At 44.5% G+C, this 21424-nt stretch overlaps 2 protein-coding genes and 1 long non-coding RNA gene across 9 annotated transcripts in view; 2 read left to right on the top strand and 1 right to left on the bottom strand.

Moving 5' to 3' along the window:
• Positions 1–6194: 6194 nt before the first annotated feature.
• On the top strand, positions 6195–11043 carry LOC122375846. 2 transcript variants are annotated; one of them, XM_043355401.1, is made up of 3 exons: positions 6195–6240; positions 9384–10162; positions 10313–11043. In XM_043355401.1, the coding sequence occupies exons 2-3, from the start codon at positions 9444–9446 to the stop codon at positions 10827–10829; spliced, it is 1236 nt and encodes a 411-aa protein (XP_043211336.1). In that variant the 5' UTR covers positions 6195–6240; positions 9384–9443; the 3' UTR covers positions 10830–11043. The 2 variants fall into 2 exon arrangements, with proteins under 2 accessions (XP_043211336.1, XP_043211327.1); XM_043355392.1 differs by having other exon boundaries at positions 9384–11043.
• Positions 11044–12246: 1203 nt separating this feature from the next.
• Positions 12247–16685, bottom strand: LOC122375839. The gene is made up of 3 exons (XR_006255468.1): positions 15031–16685; positions 14495–14698; positions 12247–13403 (listed from the first exon to the last, which is right to left on the bottom strand). It is a non-coding gene; the product is annotated as an uncharacterized LOC122375839 (long non-coding RNA).
• A 3756-nt stretch (positions 16686–20441) lies between these two features.
• The window catches only part of LOC122375794 (lysophosphatidylcholine acyltransferase 2-like), a 43264-nt gene continuing 42281 nt past the window's right edge, over positions 20442–21424 (top strand). The window contains exon 1 of one of the 6 annotated variants that reach the window (XM_043355353.1): positions 20442–20572. Coding sequence is in view for 2 of the 6 variants with exons in the window: in XM_043355339.1 (XP_043211274.1) it covers positions 20493–20501 (9 nt within the window). In the remaining 4 variants the exon portion in view is untranslated. Of the gene's footprint in view, positions 20573–20768; positions 20815–21424 lie in introns of those variants that run through there. The other 5 variants (XM_043355339.1, XM_043355374.1, XM_043355365.1 and 2 more) reach the window with 5 other exon arrangements.

Below are 21424 nucleotides of genomic sequence, written 5' to 3'. Positions count from 1 at the left end.
GCACGTGTTTTAATACCTATAATGTGGTTTATAAAAGTAAAAACGTTGTAATAATAGAATCGTAGAACTATATTTTTAGTAGATTAAGAGTGTTTTCGTAGATATACCATGGGTGTAAAAAAACCTCCTTCAACTGCTCAGATATGTACTATTTGTTGAAAAGGTCTTCCAGGCTGTTTTTTAACCGCGTACATGGGGTAACTTAAGGATATTGGCATACTTTTAAAAAGAGCTTCAGTGTAATTTAACACCGTTAACGTTATATCATGGTGTAGTAAAACACCCAACCCTCCTAACAGTGTTCGATTACCTTCTTCTTGGTGTTCATTTAGAAGCTAATGCGTGTAATTTAAGCGGGGAAGGGACTAAATTAACCTTCCTCAAGTGCTCAGATATGTACTGTGCAATTACACCGCTAACGGTGTCAATATTTCTTTGTGTGTACAAGACAAACACAATGAGACCATCCCCAGCGTTCTATATCTTTCCAATCGCGAGTTATTGGCAAAAAACTGTTTGTAGCCTCAAATGACCTCGGATGACCTTTCTAGAGGCTATCAGCAAAAATGACACCTTGGTCATCACGAGTGGACTAAATCATTGTGATTCTGAAATATTTGGACTGTTCCTATGCGTACACACGGATCTAGAGGAATTTTCATTTTTCTCCATTGACTTGTAATGGAAAGGTCACGCCACTGACCTGACCTTAGGTCACGGATATAAAAAATCCGAGATATACAAATTGTAGGCGCCCATAACAGCATGCAATCCACCAAGTTTCAAACTTTTCTGACAAACACTGCAGGCTGGACATGATTGCAAACTTTTTTAGGCTTGGTCAGTTAACTTGACCTGGTGACCTGATCTGACATGACCTGGGGTCAAAAATTTCACACGTTGTCCAAAATTGATGTACCAAAAGCTACCCTAAGCGGCGAGGCGCTACGCGCCGCGGTTTTTTATTCACACGCAAAAAAAAAACGCGACAGGGTGGTAACATATGCCCCCCCCCCCACTTGGGCGAAGGTTAATTGAAGGTGTTCCGCGGCTAATGGTCTCATATGTCGTATATCGTGAGGAAACTGAGAGTCGCAAAGCTATAATTTGACTTATGACGTTACTGTGACGTCATTTCAAATGAAATCAACACCAAATTTGGACACCAACTCGGCTAGGTATTCAGAAAGATGTGTGCAAAGTTTCGTTTCTCTATCTTTATGCGCTGCGTCGATATCGTCGTAGAAGTAAAGGGACCAACTATATGCCCCCCCCCCCCCTCTCCCCCGCCAGCGGCCGGCGGGTCAGGGTGGCGCGGAGGCCCAGCGGCCGCCGGGAAAAAAATATAGTCACGTATTCATATAAACTAAAGTGATTAAGCACAAACAAACGTTAAAATGAAGCTCATACTGACATATATCCGTGATTACGAGAAACCGTGCGAAGCGAGTCTTTTCAATGCCTATAATAGGGGAGAGTGGGGCAAAGCGGCCACCCGGGGCAAAGCGGCCACCCATCGTTTTAGCCCTTCATAGCTGGCGTCAGTTCCAATTTATGGTTTCCAATTATACTTCTCTTCACGGTTGTTCGAATGAGCCAGACCGGGGTTTCAGGCCCATCACCATTGTTCTGTGAAACACGGAAAAGCATTTCTTGCCAGGTTACCAACTATGTTTACAATTTTTAAATGTTATGTTATTCCATAACCGTTTGGAATTTTTATAAGCGTTCTTGTCCATGCGTTGCATGGTTATCGTACATGTATTCTACCAATTTTAATGTTTGTTACCCGACTAATAGCTAAGCTGGAATATTTTTGTCTCGGACGGTATGCGCGGGGCAAAGTGGCCGGGGCAAAGTGGCCACCCCCCAATTGGCCATAAGTTGCTTCCATTTGGATAAAAAACATTATTTATATTCAAATGTGTCGTCATGCATTCATCTTGGCCACTTTTCAGTTGCATGAGTTACCAAATAATGCAATTAAATGTTTATTTTCATGAAAATCCTTTCTTTGTTTACCTACAGGTGGAAGATGATAAAGTAAAAATTCATCCTCGCTTAACCTTGTCACCATCAAATACCCTAGTCGTACACGAGGCAACTATTTTGTTTCTCATATCGGGACTTGAGAAGACGCCGGTGGCCGCTTTGCCCCAGGGTATGGGGCAAAGTGGCCAATATGCATAGGTTTAAAGTTTTGTCAATATCTTTCATATGTGAACGCCTTTGGAAATAAAACGCAGTTGAAATAAAAGGCAACTTAATAGGGATCACATTGGTATATAAAGAATCTTTCTAAGTTTAAAAATCAAGCGTTGACATCGTGAGAAGCGTTAGGGTGGCCGCTTTGCCCCACCCTCCCCTACATATAGCGGAAAAATATCAGTACCTATGAGCGGCCCCTCTCGTAATGACGTAAGTAATAAAGCTACGGGAAAAATAAGAAGGGCGCCTGGAGGGTTTCTACTTCTAGTGAGTTTGAATAAGGTGTTCGTGAATTGCTGAGGGGGAGGGGCGAGGGGGATCCGATATCGTCACGGGGGGGGGGGGGGCACCGTGCGCCGGCGTCTCACTGTTGCAACGACAAACAGCTGATCATTGCATCAGCCTGGTGGGTGACGGCGCGAACCCATGGCCATGCTTGGACTTCGCGCAGGGCTGCGACTTGGTTTCCGAAATCACAAACAGTCTCGAATTTTCAGACTGTGTCATTCTCGTAGCCGTTCTGTATTTTGGCATGGGTCAAGTCAGCTGTGCATCTATCAGAGCTCCCAGGAGTGGGGCCTCCGGCGGTGTTCTGCGGGTTTTCCCCAGCTGTCTGACTCGTGACTCACGCTAGCGCCGCGGCCCGCGGGCAGACTGCGCAGCAGCCAGTCCAAGGCCATCTATAGAAGGTACAGTCACTCCCCCGCCGGCCAATCAGAGACAGATCCTGAGTGACGTCAGCCCTGATGCTCGCAAGGGGTACTCCATTCCTTTACAACGTAAAAATGACTAACTTCTTTTGAAGATTGTTGGTGACACTCTACACATATCGCTCAGCCGTTGATGTCATTGGAAAGTCCAACTAATTTTCCAGCGATAAAAAAGAGCAGCAATATGCTAAGAAATGGCCGGTTTTGAAGATATAGACGATTTAAAAATCCTCTGCAGTTGCAGGAAGGCAACGTAAAAACGCATCGAGGTTATATTTTTACTATGAATGAATCATTTTCAGTAAGTTTTTAGATGTGGTATCGATTTACTCAACAACTTTATTAAAATATTTTTATATTTTGTAACTTTATTTCAAAATAATATTTTCGAAAATGGCAACTGTTGGCAAGTAGCTTTGAAGCGATTGTGGCGCACCGCGCCATTATTGTACTGAGGCCCCCTTATGATGTCATCAAAAGTGGAGTGACATGAACCCTGGGCCCAATCTTACCAATGCCGTGAATAGGATTTGGCAGCACTGGCCGGACTTTACGGCACCGATATCAAAGATGTCCTTTTTATTGACCTCCAGGTAATCTTGTCCAATGATTTTGATAGCGTGAATGATTATGAATGTCGCCAGAACGAATGAATAAGTGAGTGTGGAATAGTTCTGAATGTTACCAAATGCCGTGAATGCGCATTCACGGCATTTGGTAAGATTGGGCCCTGTTTACATAGCATTTAGACATTTCCCTAGCTGGCTTAGAGATATCACAAAACTGGCCAGTGACCTTTTGCAACTACACAAGTGACTGTATTCAATGCTACGAAGAGCGCTTTCTCGGAATTCAGGCATAATACATCAATAAATTGCAATAAATAGGTCATTTTCGGCGCGAAAAAACGGTAGGGCAGAGGCGGGAGAATTGGGACGCAGGAGAATAGGGACAGGCCAATATTTAAAAAATGGGCAGCGTTCTTGCACGATTTTTGCCTTTACCTTTTGATTCGATGTGTCCTGCAACGATTGGAAGCCTCAGCAACCCTTTTGTGTCCGTCGGTTGGGCTGTGCTGGCTGAGCACCAAAAAACTTGTTTTTTCTAGTATTGTTCTGAGTTGTCTGGGTATTGCATATGACAAACTATCTTTCTTTCAAGAAATTACGATGCTAGCTAAACACCGCCTTTATGCGATTGCCAGTTTGCATGAACACGCTCTGTAACTGACAAATGACAAAAAATGCGCGATTTGATATGGCGGCGTTGTGGGAGAATTGGGACACCAAATGGTGAAAATGGTGAAAGGGTGCAAGAAGATGTGTATTTACCTTCATGTTTTGGACGGGGTTGCAGCTGCGCCCCCTAACCACAAATACATCAAAGCGAAGACAAAGAAGTCTTAAAATGTGCATTTTATGGGAACATCGTGATCGTGAATGACAATCCCGACCTTTACGAAGCAGATAGTGTGAATATAAGTTCCAACGTATCAATTGATTGCCTAGACATAGACAGATCAATAATTCGAGATAAAAATGTGGTCCCAATACCTCATTTTCATGTGTCCCAATTCAGCCTCGTGTCTGTCCCTTTTCTCCTGCGTGTGTCCCTATTCTCCCCAAAATGAGTGTTTTTGTTTTTCTCCACACATAGCCACACCACTGCATAGGCTCGGTTTTTTATGATGGTATGCTGCAGAGAAATGGCCTAATCTTTTATTGGTGCTGCACAAAGCAGCTTGGCTACAATACTTTTCAAATAATATCTCAGTAAATATGGCTTGAGAAATAAGTCCCAATTCTCCCGCCTCTCCCCTACTATTTTATGCGTACAAAGACTATTTGCAAGCACCATATCTGCTGCCATATCTCCCTGCACCCCTTCGTAAACACTTTGCCATATTAGCTAAATCAAGCTATATAAATCACAATATATGCAGATATTATTTACAAAAACAAAATATAAAGCGATATATAATATAAACAAAAGTAAGATATAAAAAGCTCCAAAGAAAAACATCTGAGAAAACAAGTATTTGGCCCACCACTAATATCGAGTACTGCTGTCTCTTGGCAGACAGCTCTGCACTCTGATTAGCGGAAATCAAGGCTAGACTAGTGCTGGGCAACGAAGTTATGACCAAGTACAGCATGCTCAGGAACGATGATGACGTAGTTGGGGGTGGTAGATTTAGCGTGAAGACCCACCAACAGATGATTTCCTGTCTTATTACTGTTGGCAAAAATAGCGAAGTTGTGTTTATCAACAACAACATTAGGGGTTCTTTTCTGAAAATATAAAAGCATTCATCAGACTTTCCTAAAAACATCAAAATATGACTTCTAAGTGGATCACCTGAGCCGCCACAAAATAGCTTGAACGCCTTGGCTCCCTAATGACGTCATTTTCTGATGAGCAAATCAGCGCCGAGCAAGGCTTACTCTGATTGGTTAGAGAAATATCGAGAGTTTTATGTTGAGGGGACCGGAGTGCACCTTTGGTTAGGAATTTTTTCACGGCGGTGGTAAAATCCTCTGACTTACGCTCTGGCTTGTCTAGTAGTGCCATCTGTAATTGAAGTCTTCAACTAGCAGTTTGGCACTTATGATCGCCAGATGACGCTACCAATCGGTTTAGGTATTTGTTTGACTTTATAAATGAGCGCAACGTGATTAAATAGGTAATTACTGACTCTCGAATCTGCTTAGAAAGTCATTTAGAGCGTATGTGATACTTGTTACCAAATATCTTACGCACTCAATTTCTGCTTCGTGTTTTCCATGCCCTTTGAATCGATCAAGAAAATGTCGCTGTTCAGAGGTTGAAGGTAAGCGGGAAAGGGGTGTTACATATTTGATCTTTCTACAAATGAATGTAGAATAAGAATAAATGCAATCCGCTAAATATAAGCTGCAAGGAGTGCATCGAACTCAACAATAAGCTTTACCTATTTTCATCGCTTTCATGGAAACAACTTAGTCTTATGCTTAAATGATGGGTAAAAACTTTGCAATATTCCACTCATATGATGCCCAAATGTACGACACACAATTCATTTGAAGCCCATGCGTCGTTTATTATCAAAACTACATAACATGAAGAGCATCATAAACTTGGCAGGCTTTTTCTATTTGGTGGCCAGAACTCCATTACCACATTTCTGGATTTTGTATTTGCTGCGCAGCATTTGTCGACATGGCGGAGGCCGAACACCGATCGAGCTGGCATGTGAATCTGGCAACTCCTATGTAAACGGGGCTATGGGCCTGAGCCAGTCGTGGGACGGACGCGCCGTCGGCAGGAACACCGCTATAACCAGGTGAGAAAAAAAAGGGTTTGGCACCTCAGAGGGCTACCAAAAGGGACCGAGTAGCCAGAAGAAATTGAACGCATATAGCATAGGTATTCACGAACCACACACATCGGAATTATTGTAGCGATTAGCCCTCGCCGGCGAGGGGGGACGAGGGGAAGAGGTTGATGCACCCCCCCCCCCCCCGTATGGTTTTTCGCTGAATTGTGCTGAATTTGCCTTTGTTCCTTTACCTTAAGCCTTATGAACTTGTCTGACGACAATAACCTTAGGTTTCTAAAAATTGTCTCGTTCATTTTTTTGTACCACGTTTGTTTCCTTATCTTTTTATCAACTCGCGCCCCGTTGAGCCTTCTGGATTTCAACGCCCTGCTGCCTGCTGGGGGAGGTGCCTGATCTTGTTTGAACCTTCTAACTCGGCTCCTAGTCCTGGTAGATACACGCGGTAGACGGCTTTCGAAGGTGTGTAGAATATAATGACGAAATTACGCATTTCATTTTTAGGTCAGGCATAGACCTCTACATACCGGTAGGTAGACTAGGTCTATGGGTCAGGTCAAAGGTCAGGCTAACAGAGGTCATCAAAGGTCAAGGTTCGCCTGTCAAGAAAATTTCCGTGAATATTGCCGATTCTTTTTTTTGGAATTTGTAGTCATCTGAACACCAAATTATCATTTTTAACTTCAAAATTGAATAGTCAATATACATAGGTACATACACATGCAGGTAACGTTCAGAGTAGTGGCATTAAAGGGACCCTCCCACCTTAACATTAGATTTGAGTTGAGATAGCCAAAATGGGGTCCCTGGCTCACAATTACCGGTTTCGGCACTCACAACATCGAGAAATGCCTTAAATCGGAAATATTGAATTTCAAAATTGCAGCATTTTGATTCAGAGGGGCTAATGCTTAGGAATACCCCTCTGAATGTGTGACGTCAGCGCAAATATCTAACGATTTTTAAATGTTTGACTAAAACGTTTTTTAGCACGCGGTGGTATATGCTATTTGCGCGCAACATCTGCCGCAAACGCCGCACTTCTAAAATAAAGTCGCTAGAAACAGCGGAGGTCCCAAAAAAGTAAACAAAAGTAAAAGTCTAATATCTTGAAAACCGGTGAATATTTTTCGGTGAAATTTGGTAGATATTCGTTTTCGCTCTTTCTGAACCGAGCGACATCACTTTCATGCCAATTCATAAACTTCTTTGAAGGTGGGAGGGTCCCTTTAAGTTTGTTAAATCAAAATCAGCCACATAGTTGTCGAGATGGCTATAACTATTGTAAAATTCGGGCCGGATCCGTCCCTCAGACTGTAACGAAATTCGTTCCTACCCCGTCCTCCACCTCCCTCTGTGCCTACTTACTGCCCAGCCCCCTCGCCCACTTACAATATCCTTATATGGTCCTCACTCCTCACCTGCGACGCCTGTCCTTGCCCGCTTCTGATTGGTGCTATGATATGACGTACATCTGTATGTCTGACGTGTATATGTGACGTATGTGTGTGTGTGTCGTAAACTCGGCCGGTGCCGCGCGGTAGGGCACTTCGGTCTTTGAGTCGCAGCCGTGCACTTATGTCTTTACTGCTCGGCGGATCAGTCTGTCTTCGGACCTTGGCAAAGTCAATTTGTTTGTTATCTTTTGTTTCTGTGGCCGTGAATCGAATACAGGCCCAACTTTGTATTTTACATTCTGTTATTATTGGAATCCGTTGGTTGAACGGCAATAACAACTACGGTCCTACAAATCTAGACTATCACAAACAAGAATTTGCTTATTAACCCTCGCCGGCCGAGGGGGGGGGGGGCGGGTGCCGCCCCCCCCATAGGTTTTTTTTCGCGATAGCTCCGAACACGCTGGCGATAGAGAGCTGAAACTTGGCATACCTGACCTTTGATCCAAGCCGCATCTTTTGACACCAACCGCATTTTTGGGTCAGGTCAGGTCACTGACCTATGACGTCATAAGTGAACCTCTGCACGGTCTTCAGATTTCGCAACTTCGCAACGCCCTCACTGCCAGAGGAGATGTCACAGGGAAATGAAACTTGCAGGATCTAGTATCCATTATGAGTCTCACAACTTGTATATCTCGGATTTTTCCTAAAGGTCATATGAGGTCAGGTCATTTTCGTGACCTCACCATTATAAGTCAATGGGGAAAAATGAAAACTGCAATTCTGGCGCCGGGAACGATCTCCAACTATCTCAAGTACACAGAATCGTGATTTGATGCACTCCTTGCAAGGTTAGATGCGTCACTTTTGCAATGTTGACCTTCCGTGACGTCATTTATGACGTCATCAAGGTCATATTAGTTTTTCGTCAATAACTCCCGAACAAATTGAGCTAGCGAGTCGAGAAAGCCACCAATGGACTCAGGAAGACATGCCGAATCGAATGATATGCGACATGACCTCTTTCGACCAGCTTCGTGACCTGGGGGTGCTGACCTGACCTTGACCTGAGGTCAACACCCTAAGTTGACCTGACCCGAACAAAAAGTATATCATTCGACGCGCCTGAGCGAGGCGAACACGATGCTGCCAAAATCGCGGCTCTGCGGCCGTTTTTTGCGAAGTTATTCACCAAAAACTGAACCGTACCCTGGGGCACTTGACCTGACCTCAGAGGTCACCGGTTGACCTAGGACCTTAAAATCGGGTACCAATCTCTGCGTCTCGTAACGGCGCACACGCTCGTTTTTTCCGCGACGCGCTAGCTCTACCAGGGGCGAAACGGCGAGGGGGGTCGTACCCCCCCCCCCCCCTCGGCCGGCGCGTATGTAGAAAACCAATAGGTCCGGCGAGGGTTAATACTTGTATTCTGCTACACAGACCAATTATCCCTCCTCCACAAAGCCAATCGCACACCATAAATAGGGCTAAATTATCATTTTCTATCGAGTCTTCATCCGCTACTGTGTAGAAGTGGCTCGATTTTCGCAGATTATAAAATTGGGTAGCTTCATACCTACCTAATTGAAGGTGATAAAAGCGCAGCATAAACGAACGTCGCATAAAACATAAGTAGATACCAACAGCATACTGCATACTTTTCTTCATTTTTAGCATACTGCAAGCTGCTTTACAAGCATTTCATTGTTTTTAGCTCGGTATTGATGGATGTTTTTGCCTCCATTTCAGTTTTGAAGAGAGTCATCTACCACCATCGTAGTAGACCAGCGTCGCCATCGTTCAGCGAGGATGACTGGTGGCCAGCAACCAAGACCAAGCGACGCCGGGAAGGTGACGCATGAGGACGCGTCACCTGTGGGATCGGGCGCCCCAAATAAACCAGCCCCGCAAACGCCGGACAAAACATCTGTCCGTCAGTCTGGCCTTCAGGAAACACCCGAGTCCAGGGGACTAGAAAATCCACCTCACGTTCACACATGGGACTCCGGTGAGACAAAACAACAGGCAATGCCCTCAGCACAGAAAACAGGAGCCGCGAAAGGATGCAAGAACAAAACGAAAAAGAAGCGAAAGCGAGCCACATCTCAGAAAGAGACATCCATCTCCCAGTCGGAGGGTAGCTCCTCAACTTCTGGTCCCGCCAACCTTCCTCCAGGTGAAGCAAAGCACGGAGCTGTATCCCCAGAGGGTCGATCGGCGGGACAAACGAAAGGCGGAGATGTGAGCAATGCTCGCTCGCAGAAGATGCTTAAGGAGACACCAACAGAGGTGCAGAATGATAAGGAGTGGCCTAAATTCTCAACAGATGATGGGTCTAAAATGGATATGGAAATCGAAGACGAATCCTTGGTGGTACTGCAGGACATGGGGGACTGGGCGACACTTCTAGAGGAAGAGCCACCTGAGATCCCTAAAAATCGAGCGACAACAACGATGCCTGTGGAAACGAGCCGTGGACTTCTCACCAAGTCAAATCTTGGAAAACGGAGCGCCTGCAAACGATCTGCAGAAATCAGTGCCGCAGAAGATGCAGAGAAGACTCAATATCTCAACAAAAAGGCAAAGAGAGCACATAAATCGTCTGCGGCGTTCCCTGAAAGGCAGGACAGAGCTGTTGCTGGCTTGTCCCAACAGCTGCTCTCTATAAAGATAGAAGAGATCGAAAGCAGCGAGACAAGTGACGCTGTTTTTCCCCCACCCACATCAGGAGAAATGGAGCGGCTCTGCTGGGTCACTCTGGAGGAAGGACTACCTCGTCATTTCTCTACGAAGAGTCTGCGTTCGAAGCGAGTGAATGGCAGAGTTGTTATAACTAATCCGCATACTCTTGTCACAGGCTGTCCGATCGGCATCACGTATACTGGTCTCTTCGGCAAGTTAACCGACGGAGGTTACCAGGCCGGACCCGTTGTCAAAACTCTGGACCACATGGTGCCGTTCTTAAAGAAGAAGTCTGAGCAAGCCATCAAGAAGGCAAGAGGCTATCTAAAAGAAGCCTACATTATCCGCACAGGAGAGCTCCGTAAGAAGTCGAAGTCATACGATTCGCACCTGTACATGGTGCACGTTCTTCGGGGTACGCTCGACTACCTCGACGAGCTCGTGCGGTGGTTGGACCAGGTGGACGCCAACCCGTGGGTTCCATGGGACGAGCGACCGAGCGCCTCTCGGTAGAGTGACTCCTAGCCTTTGATGTCCCGCTGTTACCCATAAGCACCTACACAACACACACATAGATAATAAGGTAAAAAGTGTATGAAAACAAAATGCTGATTGAGCAAAAGGCGCCACGAATCAAGTGCTAAGGCACTTTTGCGCCAATTGCATGTTCATCTTATTTTTATTTCTGTCCATTTATGTTTGTAATAAAATTCGTTGTGTTTGCTTACTTATTCATTTATTGACTACTTGTTGACCGCCGCTCGTGTAGGTGTGGTTTCTTTTACCCGCTCAGTAATAAAGATGGATCAGCAGTTGGCAGCAATTGGGGAGCCAATGGGCGTGTCCTATCTAGTCTGTATATCTATGGCATCAGCTCCCCAAGAACGCATTCAGTGCACCGACTACATGACCATGAGCAAATTCCTATCAGTGACGTCAAACGGATCTAGTTTGGCTCTCAGCCCGATGCGCATTACCATAGATATACAGACTAGGCTCGGAGTTACATGAGCAGAGTTAAAGGGACCCTCCTACCTTCAAAAAAGTTTATGAATTGTCTGAAAGTGATGTCGCTCGGTTCAGAAAGAGCGAAAACGAATATCTTCCAAATTTCACCGAAAAATATTCACCGGTTTTCAAGATATTAGACTTTTACTTTTGTTTACTTTTTTGGGATCTCCGCTGTTTCTGGCGACTTTATTTTAGAAGTGCGGCGTTTGCGGCAGATGTTGCGCGCAAATAGCATATACCACCGCGTGCTACAAAACGTTTTAGTCAAACATTTAAAAATCGTTAGATATTTGCGCTGACGTCACACATTCAGAGGGGTATTCTTAAGCATTAGCCCCTCTGAATCAAAATGCTGCAATTTTGAAATTCAATATTTCCGATTTAAGGCATTTCTCGATGTTGTGAGTGCCGAAACCGGTAATTGTGAGCCAGGGACCCCATTTTGGCTATCTCAACTCAAATCTAATGTTAAGGTGGGAGGGTCCCTTTAATACGCATTACAAACGGACTACAATGGTGAGCGAATAGGAAAATCCGTTCCTGATACGCATTTACTTGCTCATGTAACCCCGGTATATATATAGGACACGCCCATTGGCTCCCCATACTAGCGAACATGTAGGTCAGGCGGCCATGTTGGGGCAGCCGTCTACATAGACTCGCATTTGCTACAACACGTAAAGTGAATGGGGGTGGAGCGGTTTCGAGCCCGTTCTCCAAACCGATTTTTGAGTTCTTGGGAGGCAGCAGATGGCCAGTATGGTTATGAAATGATTAGTTAGAGCCTATAGCCTCACCAAATGTATTTGAAATCAATTTTTTATCATCGTACCGTACCGCAGCGAGGGATTAGTCACCCCTTGTTCCCAGACGGTTTACTCGGCTTGTTCGGTACACGCTGGCCTCAGAGAGCTGAAAGTTGGTACAACTGACCTTTCATTAAATCCGGATCTTATGACATTAATCACCCTTTCAGGTCATGCCCGGTCACTGACCTATGACGTCATAATAGAGCCACCGCGCGGTCATGACATGCCGCAACTTCGCAATGCCTTCAGTGCCAGAGGAGCTTTCACAGGGAGATCAAACTAACATAACCTTGTACCCTCCAGAGGCCTTATAGCTTGTATATCTAATATTTTTCCTGATGGTCACCTGAGGTCAGGTCAGTCACGTGACATCGCCGTCACAAGTCAATGGGAAAAGGTGGTAACTGCTATATTGGTGCCGAAAATGATTGAAGATTATGCAAACGCACGAAACCATGAGATAAAACACATCTTGTAAACCAATTTTTAACTTTTGCACCGTTTACTTTAGCGACAAAGATTACGTCACAAAGCCAGAGTCGGAGTTTTAGGTAAATCATTCGATTAAATTGAGCTGGCGAGTCGGGACAGTCACCAATGGACTGAAGACCGTCAAAATCGAAATGAGTTATACGGCCCTCTTAGATCAACGTGACGTAAGGTCAGAATTCTAGGATGAACTTATCCTAGCACAAGCATATCATCGACGCGCCTGAGCATGGTGACTAGGATAATGCCTATATCGCTAACGTTTATCAGCAAACTAGACGCTACGACATCAGCACCGCCCGTCCTGCCGTCGATGCCGCCACAGACGGGTGCAGCTGCTCCCTGGGAGCCGCCTCGGTGTCCGACCTGCCGTCGGGGCCACCATAGACGGGTGCCGCTATTCCCTGTAGACTGCCTCTGTTGCCCGGTCTGCCGTCGGGGTCACCCCACCCCACACATAAGCGTGTGCCACTGCTCCCAAGGTGCCGCCCGGCCTGCTGTCGGGGCCGCTACAGACGGATGCAGCTGCTGCCGGAGTGCCGCCCGGCCTGCCCATCGGGGCAGCCACAGACGGGTGACGCTGCTCCCTGGGCACCGCCCGGCCTGCCCGTCGAGACCGCCTCTGACGAGTGACTCTCCCTGGGGCGTGCTGTCCGGATCAACATTTTCCCGTTCTTGTGTGCGTTTCGAGACTGCTTGGAATAGGCCAACGTCCTAGTCGCAGCTTCCTCTAGCCTTTGCTTCAGCCCCCGCTGCTCTGGCAGCTATTGAAATGGTCCTGAGGAAAATAAAAACAACCAATCATGCCTACTTCTTAGTTCTCCTATAGGGATAGGGCGATGAGCGGACTCGACACTGACATGCACACACTGCCATGTTCACACACATTCACACATGAGGCGATCAATCATGGTCCATGGAATACAAATATTTATGAGCGAGAAAGAAATGAGATTGATTATCGAAAAATATTGATATAACTTCAAAAAATATCGGGTTAAATGAGTATGAACTGCCAAACTTGATATCAAGCATTCTAGAGAGGCCCATATCTTTGCAGCCATAGGTACATGCTGTTTAGCAAACAGTTATCCCTTATCATGTTGTGTAGCTTATCCATTCTTCCTTGAAATTACGCATTGTTGAAGCATTTGGGGAGTCAACTTGGCACGTTCCACCAGGCACTTACTAAATCATCGGTGCCAAATCTGTTCTGTTTGCAATAACTCCTATTTAATGCCTGGACACATTTTGATGAAACTTTGTGTGCTGTTGTGCACCCACTTCCCTTGGCAGTGCAATGAGAAATGTGGTTTGGGTGCAAGCGCGTGCTGGGTATTTTTATGACTCCAGAATGGCAGGATGCATTGCATACAAAATTGGGACACTGGTGGAGACCAATCTGATGAGAGGCTTATAAGTTTAAACAATCACTTGAGGCATACTATTGTATGTATACAATTGCACAGCCCACCGCTAAAGTAATGTAGGGTTTTACCAATCTCAACGGTTGGCTTTGACTGGCGATTGTTTAATGCGGAGTGATCGATAAGAAGATGTCAATGGCTAAAGTTGCAGCTGCAAGGGTGACGATACATACAAGCTACATTCCGAGTTTCATTGTAGTCTGGCTAATAGTTCCTAAGCTTCAGAAGCAGAACATACCCATGACTGAAACCACACATTACTTCTGCTGTGGACTGTACATGTGCAGAGCACGTATCTATTTCTCACCAACATCTGGAATGATTGTGCTCAAAGTTGGTATGGTATGTTGTAACAGTATAAACAGATCATAGGCTGCTTTCACATGTTAGCAATGACACAGCAGTGGACTCTGCTCACCTTGCACAACTACATGCCACTCACCTGCAGGTGAGCAGGGAAGAAAGACCTGATGGGACTGCACCATAGCACAGCCAAACTGGTCTGTGCAATCGAAGGAGCCCTCATCATGAAGTGTGCCGCATGACCAAGCTTGCCCCCTTCCCACACATGTTGCCACCAGTCCATCTTCACCTGAATGTGCCAGTCCTTTCGCTGTACACACCTGGGTCTTGTCCTTGAGGAAACCTAGAAAGTGAAAAAATGACAGGCATCTGTTAATGTGTTGAATAACTGGTAACAAGGGGCTGGGTAGAGGTTAGTTCAAATGAAATACCTTTTGCAACTATACATTTATATTCACTGCATCAGGTGCATCTTGATGCTATTGAGCTCTTAACAGACCAATTATTTGGCCATAATTGTCCTTATGACCAACTGTTGTTATGGATTGTGATGTATCCACATTAAAACATGAACAGAGACTATCTCACAAAACACATGAACAATACTAACTGCAATTTATATCCATTTCTAAAACATCCTCTCAGACTTAACTGAAAAAGAAATCTTCTATTTACCTGTGGAGAAACACACCCCTTCTTCCTTCAAACTGGTTGGAGCAGTTGCTAGCTAGGCATCTTGCAGCCTTTTTGAGCACTTGTGAGTTGCACATGTAACTGAACCTGAAAGATAGAGACAATAATTGATCATTTTCTTGAGTAAATTACCTGGGCTACATAACCAAGTAACTACGCATCAGGAAAGGATTTTCCTACTCAGTACTCGCTCACCGCTGTACTCAGTTCGAAATATGCATTTATTTACCATCTTTGCTCATAAAACCCAGGTCAATGAAGACTTAGGTATTTCAAACCATTTAGATGGCAAGAGAAACATTGCAATATCTGTAAGGCTATAAAATGGTTCACAATTTTGGAATTTCACATGTAGACCATTGTTTTTAAGGCACCAACCACAGCCCATACGGCAATGCCGATAACATATTGCCAGTGCAGAGGTGCTCATCAGCTGCACAGGGTGGCTTAGATTTGCAGCAGAAAGGTAAACATTTTTGTGTTGAGCATTGCTGGCCATAACATCATACAATGCAGATCTGCTGCACTAGCATATCATATCTACTCAAAGAAAATGGTGAACAGATAGTCAGTCTTCAGAGGCATAACGCAGTCACTGACTGCAAGTCAGCATGTGACTTAAATTTTAAGTCTTATATTGCAGCATTTCCTATCAACAGCGAAGATATATAAAGCTTGTGGTAAAAATGTAGGTCTTGCTAGTCAGTGCAGCTGATATAGGTTGCAGATTTTCAGAGGACTGAAGCAGACATGTCGCCCCAGCTTGTGCGGCTTGCTGACTGTGTTGACGCGTTTGCAGTCTGGCGCACTGTAACTTTTCAAAAGCTGAAATGTTTTTAAATATGAAATGAGGATATGTTTGACATAGTGCTATAATTTAACCGGTATGTCTAGGGGATTGTGTCCTTCACTATATTACTCTATGTGTTGTCTAGGGGTATTAACTACTGCACTGAAAACAAGATCGATGTAGGTATGTGTGTGTTTCCTCTTCTTCTAACACTATCCATTCCACCAGCACACAGACATGAACAAAAAGTAGATATATTGAAATGAGCCGAAAGATGAGACTGAAACCAACAAGGCCGAAAATCAGTTCTGCAGGAGTTGCTAAGAAATCGGGCAGGCCGATATGAAGAACCGAAAGAGCCCGAAAATCAACGAGCTGCTATCGCACTCGAGCAGGCTGATGAAGAAGCCGGAAGTGCCGAAAGAACAGCCTGCAGCTGCCAAGTCGTGCCAATGGCATTTCTCGTCAGCTCCACGACAGCAGGCAGGCTGAAACATAAGTTAGCCAAATAAGACCGGACACTTGTGGACGGTCATCAAAAAAGGGCCGAAAGGGATCAGGGTATATTGAGTGACGGGTAGGACGAACTTTGGTAGGCATTTCTAGTATATCTACTAGAAAACCTACTATATGTGGTCGGGACTAGCAAAACTTTAGTTCAAACTAGAATATGGTAACGCTAATGGTCGGCAGTTGGCATATTTACGTCTGGACAACGAGTTGCGTTGGAGAGGCCGGAAATAGTGGCGATTTCAGGACCGCAAGAATGGACCGTCATTGGAATGATTCTTTTTTAAACCGTGCACTGTTTTCGGCCGGAATTTAATAGTTACTACAGAATATTTTGTAATTACGTTTACAACAAGAATGAATGCCATCAGGGCTAAATTTTTAATACTTTTGCATTTTGTCAAGAAGCATATAGTGCTGTTATATTGCAGTTTTAGCGCGTTTGTTACAAAATATGAAGCGAATAAGCGTCAGTGTAATTCATCAACAGTGGCAACAGTGCCAGAAGTTAACTTGAGGGAAAGCTATGCTAATTGCTCTTGTCCATCCACTAAAATTTATTAAATATTTTGCTTTGTGTATTCCAAAAGGAGAGGGAACTATTTCATTTGTGCCTTCATGTCAGAATTGAAGGTGGATCATTAAATTTTCAACGCAGTTTACAAACAAGCATTTGGTCTTTCTCGTTTATAAGCAGTGGCTAAGAAAAGGTTGATCAATCCTGAAGTTCTATCATCGTACCTCAACTTGGCAGCAAGATCCCCCAAGGACAGAGGATATATTGTATACATGTCCTGTAAATCAAGACAAACAAGCATTTGGTCTTTCTCGTATACAAGCAGTGGCTAAGAAAAGGTTGATCAATCCTGAAGTTCAGTCATCATACCTCAACTTGGCAGCAAGATCCCCCAAGGACAGAGGATACATTGTAAACCTGTCCTGTTAATCAAAGCATTTTTGTGCCTTCAAAGGCTAAAGTTATCTGTGGTGTGTTCAGAGTTAGGTTATATGGCCGTTTTTGTTGTATGTTTATGTGGAGATTGAATATAACTGTGACCCTGTGCTTGTTTGTATACTTACGGTCAAACAGGGAACAGCACATTCACATAACATACTCTACTCACCTAGCACCTAACTCATAGCTGTACCCTGCAGGATCTGTACTTGTTCATGTCTCGAGCATTAACAAAGCACTAAAGTAGCTTAGTAATCATTTCCCACATTTTCTGAGCATCTAACATGACATACAGCAGTGCAGAGCAGCTTCAGAGAAGAAACACTTTAAATGCACAGACTCACACCAGCCACCCAATGAGCCAGTTCCTCAGTTGACTGTTTCCCTGCCCCTGGACACAGTTTGGCAATGTGAGCTAACTTTTGGCAAGTTGAAGGTTAGCAGGTAAGATTGAGTTAGGGTGAGTACCACTACCTACCTATAACTGGGTGCTACTGCCATGCAGGTCTTGGGTAGGCTGCAAATATGTGTGATGATTGAGGTTAGGTCAGCTGTCAGGTTAGTCAGGTTCAGGTATGCTCATTGCTCAGGTCACATTTTTATGGACATTTGGCAAATTAAAAAAACTAACAATCTGATCTAAGCTAACCCGACTAAACATACACAACTACTGACTATAGGAACTGAGCACCTACCTACTTGTGCCTACAGGCTACATCTCATACCATGTCAAAGTAGAGTTCCTTGGTGGAAGATTACGCTCAGTACTTTTTATCCCAGCCCTGTGAAGAAAACTAATACTTCTAAGCTCTGAGTCACTGCTGGCCATCCACAGGAAGAAACGCTGAGACTGAGAGCTTTGCCATTGTATATTGGACCAATAATGACTATCACGAATGACTATGAACACATAATATGATCACATCGTTGCATGGATTGTCACATTGCCAATTTTACTACAATCCTTTTTTAAAGAAATACAGTGATGATGATTAACATCAAAATCAACATAAAGTGGATTTAGTGATCCAAGCTTTCTCCTCCAGTAGCAATGGAATGATCGCATGTTTCATTTGCCAGACACTGAGTACCTGATGCACATTACAATCTGCATAGCATCTAAGCATAGTAAAACTGCCCAAGTCCATTCATTCTAGATTTTAACTTGAAAGTTAGCACTAATTTATCTTGCTGTTGTAAGTTATCATTCAATATTCATACCAATACATCAATATGCGCTCATCAGTCAACATTTTCTGGCATGATCCTGCTCAGCGTGCTCTTCAGTATTGCTCCAAGGTCTACAATATTATAGCTTGTTTTTGGACAATAAGCTCTTTTAATTTTACTTTTTCTTGCTGATATATGAGCCCGATCAACTTGGGTTTATCAACCAAAATTTCATAACTTGTTCAACTTGATATTGATATTGCTCAGTCTGAGTCAGGACCTCTGTCAGCCTCGATACTTCAGATTGTTTTCAGTCAACATGCTTCTTAAATATGATATAATTCAATCTTAAGGGATTCAAAACATCCAACAAAACGACGTACAAGAGCAAGAAAACCACCAGATAAACTAAAAAATGGCCTTGGAACAGAGCCAAGTTGTGTGCTCCATTTGTTTGTTTACAATGATTGTAGTGCTGATGTATTTTTAGGACTCTGAACGTCGGCTTATAAAAAAAATGAAACGTTTTTACAAAAGTTGTAAGGCAAGTAATATTTATCTGAAAGAACTAAAATATTAAAAAGCCAAACACTATGAAATACTTGAATCGGAACGAAAAAGTAACCCAAAAATCCAGCCCAATCACCGGCTCCTAAAACTGCAACACAATCAGCACTTTTCCCCGCAACTCGTTGTCCAGACGTAAATATGCCGGCAGTTGTGACGCGCACGTGACATTTATTTCTTAAATTTCTAAAATAACAGGTTTTAGGGGCCGATTAGTGGGCAGATACATTCTATTAGCTATTCATAATTGATTATGCAAACATTCAAGAATCTACAGCATTCGATTCTAGCCGAAATCACGCGGCGCTCCCAGGATTCGAACTCACGACCCTCGGATCCGTAGCCCGATATGCTACCGACTGCGCTACCGAGGACCGCGCGCCGACGATCGGAGAGGCGGATCGCGGGTGCTGGCGTGCAGAGAAATCTTTACCCTGTACGCCGTAGAAGATCGGCTGGGTTTCGTGAAAAATGGTAGAGGAATTGTCGAAAGAAAATTCATCGATCTGTCATTTGAGACTAAGAACCATTGATTCCTTCAAAGGTTGACCGAGATATTGCTCGCTGAAAACAGGCCATTTAACATGTAAACCCTATGGGCTGGTAGGAAATGTACGCCGTGGAGCAGCAGTGCTACCAACTAACTTCGGCGGGGGCCGGAAAGGGATAACCAAATGACAAGCCGAAAACGATAAAACATAACCGTACAACCTCATACCGAGTGGTTGACCAAGTCCCTGTCAGACGGACTTTCTGAAAGAGGAAGGTCAGCTACCTTCGTCCCCATAGTGCAGCGCAGCTCCCCGAGAGCTGGCTGGGGCAGACCGCCCGTTCTCTTATACTTACGTGTGCATGTCGAGTGTAGTGTTGGAGAGTGGATGTTGTTGAGTGTGGTGTGGACTGTGTGAGTGTGTCGCTGCTGCGTCTGGCGCCCGTTTTATACCTCTCCGACAGTCGTTTGCCCTTGGTGTGTCGTCAACCCATTATCTGATCTAACCCTCGCCGACTGTTTTTGCTGTGGGCGAACGGTGGAGGTCAGCGAGATAGGAACCGAGCGAGCCGCCGCCGGTTGGTCGGCCTTGGCCTCCGGGCCGACTGACGGGGCGCTTCCCGTCGCTGGAAATAATGAGTGTCGCCGATTAGCCGCTCAGAGCAGATGGAAACGATATTTCTCACAGTCGCCCATCCGACCCATATCCCATGATTGTCAACCCTGGGGCTCGGGTCGGCAATGTATCGGCAAGGAAATCAGCTTTAGGTGAGTTAAAAGTTATTAAGTCATTAGTTGTCGTTACGTTCAGTAATAACAACTATACGGTGCCAAATGTACCCGACGTACAGCTTGGAGCCGGGCGCCGCCCGGTCTCCACCAGTGACGTCACGCTAATGCTTAGCGACCGGTCCATTGGAAATCGCGGGATGATTCTACCTCTCTTATACGGCCTTGGTTGTATGGTGCCGGTGCGAGTTTCAGGCGGTTTTCGAGTCATTCAGTGCAAATTCAGTGTGTTTTAACTTTTCTATGCTGTCAGGTGAGTTTATTTTTGGGAAATTTGATGTAGTGGACGAAGGTTGGGTGTAATTTTTTATGAGTTAAGTGTTGAAATCTCCATACAAATCTTCAAGCTGTCGGAAGCTGACGATTGGCTCCTATCACCTATTGCTAGATCCTCCCACCTTCAAAAAAGGTAATGAATTGACATGAAACTGACATCGCATGGTTCAGACAGAGCGAAAACAAATATCTTCCAAATTTCATCGAAAATATTCACCGGTATTGAAGATATTATACTCACTTTTGCTTACTTTTTGGGATCTCCACTGTTCCTAGTGGCTTTATTTGAAAGTGTGGCACTTATTACGCTCAAAGCAGCATATACCAACGTGTGCTACCAAACCAAAACGTTTTAGTAAAAGATATCCAGTAGGCGGAACTATGGTCAAGCGTACCCATTTTCGGGAACGCATTTTCGTTCCCATGTTTGGGAACGATAAACCCAAATATGGGAACGCCATGTAGGCATTATTTAAAACAAGAAAAAGAACCGTTAAATGACGTCCAAAAAATATAAAACGATCGTTAACCGCCTGATATTTGTCTCAATATTGTTGGGAAAGAGTTTGATATTGTAAGGCCCATCGTAGTTTCAAATCGTTCCCCTATTTCTAAAGCAGTCCATCATCCGGGCCGCGAGCCCAAATTTGGGAACGCTCTCGTACACTGGCGCTGCAAGCGTTCCTTATTATGGGAACGGCGTACCCAAAATTGGGAACGATTTCACCGACGCCTTTCAGGGGCTCTTTTCATTAACAAGCATCACATCCAACGCCGCAAATTATTGTTAAAGGGACCCTCCCACCTTAACATTAGTTTTGAGTTGAGA

This window comes from Amphibalanus amphitrite, unplaced genomic scaffold (assembly GCF_019059575.1).
Source record: "Amphibalanus amphitrite isolate SeventyFive unplaced genomic scaffold, NRLGWU_Aamphi_draft 000041F_arrow, whole genome shotgun sequence".
In the NCBI taxonomy this organism is placed as follows: domain Eukaryota; kingdom Metazoa; phylum Arthropoda; class Thecostraca; order Balanomorpha; family Balanidae; genus Amphibalanus; species Amphibalanus amphitrite.
This window is presented reverse-complemented; position numbering and strand designations above follow the sequence as displayed.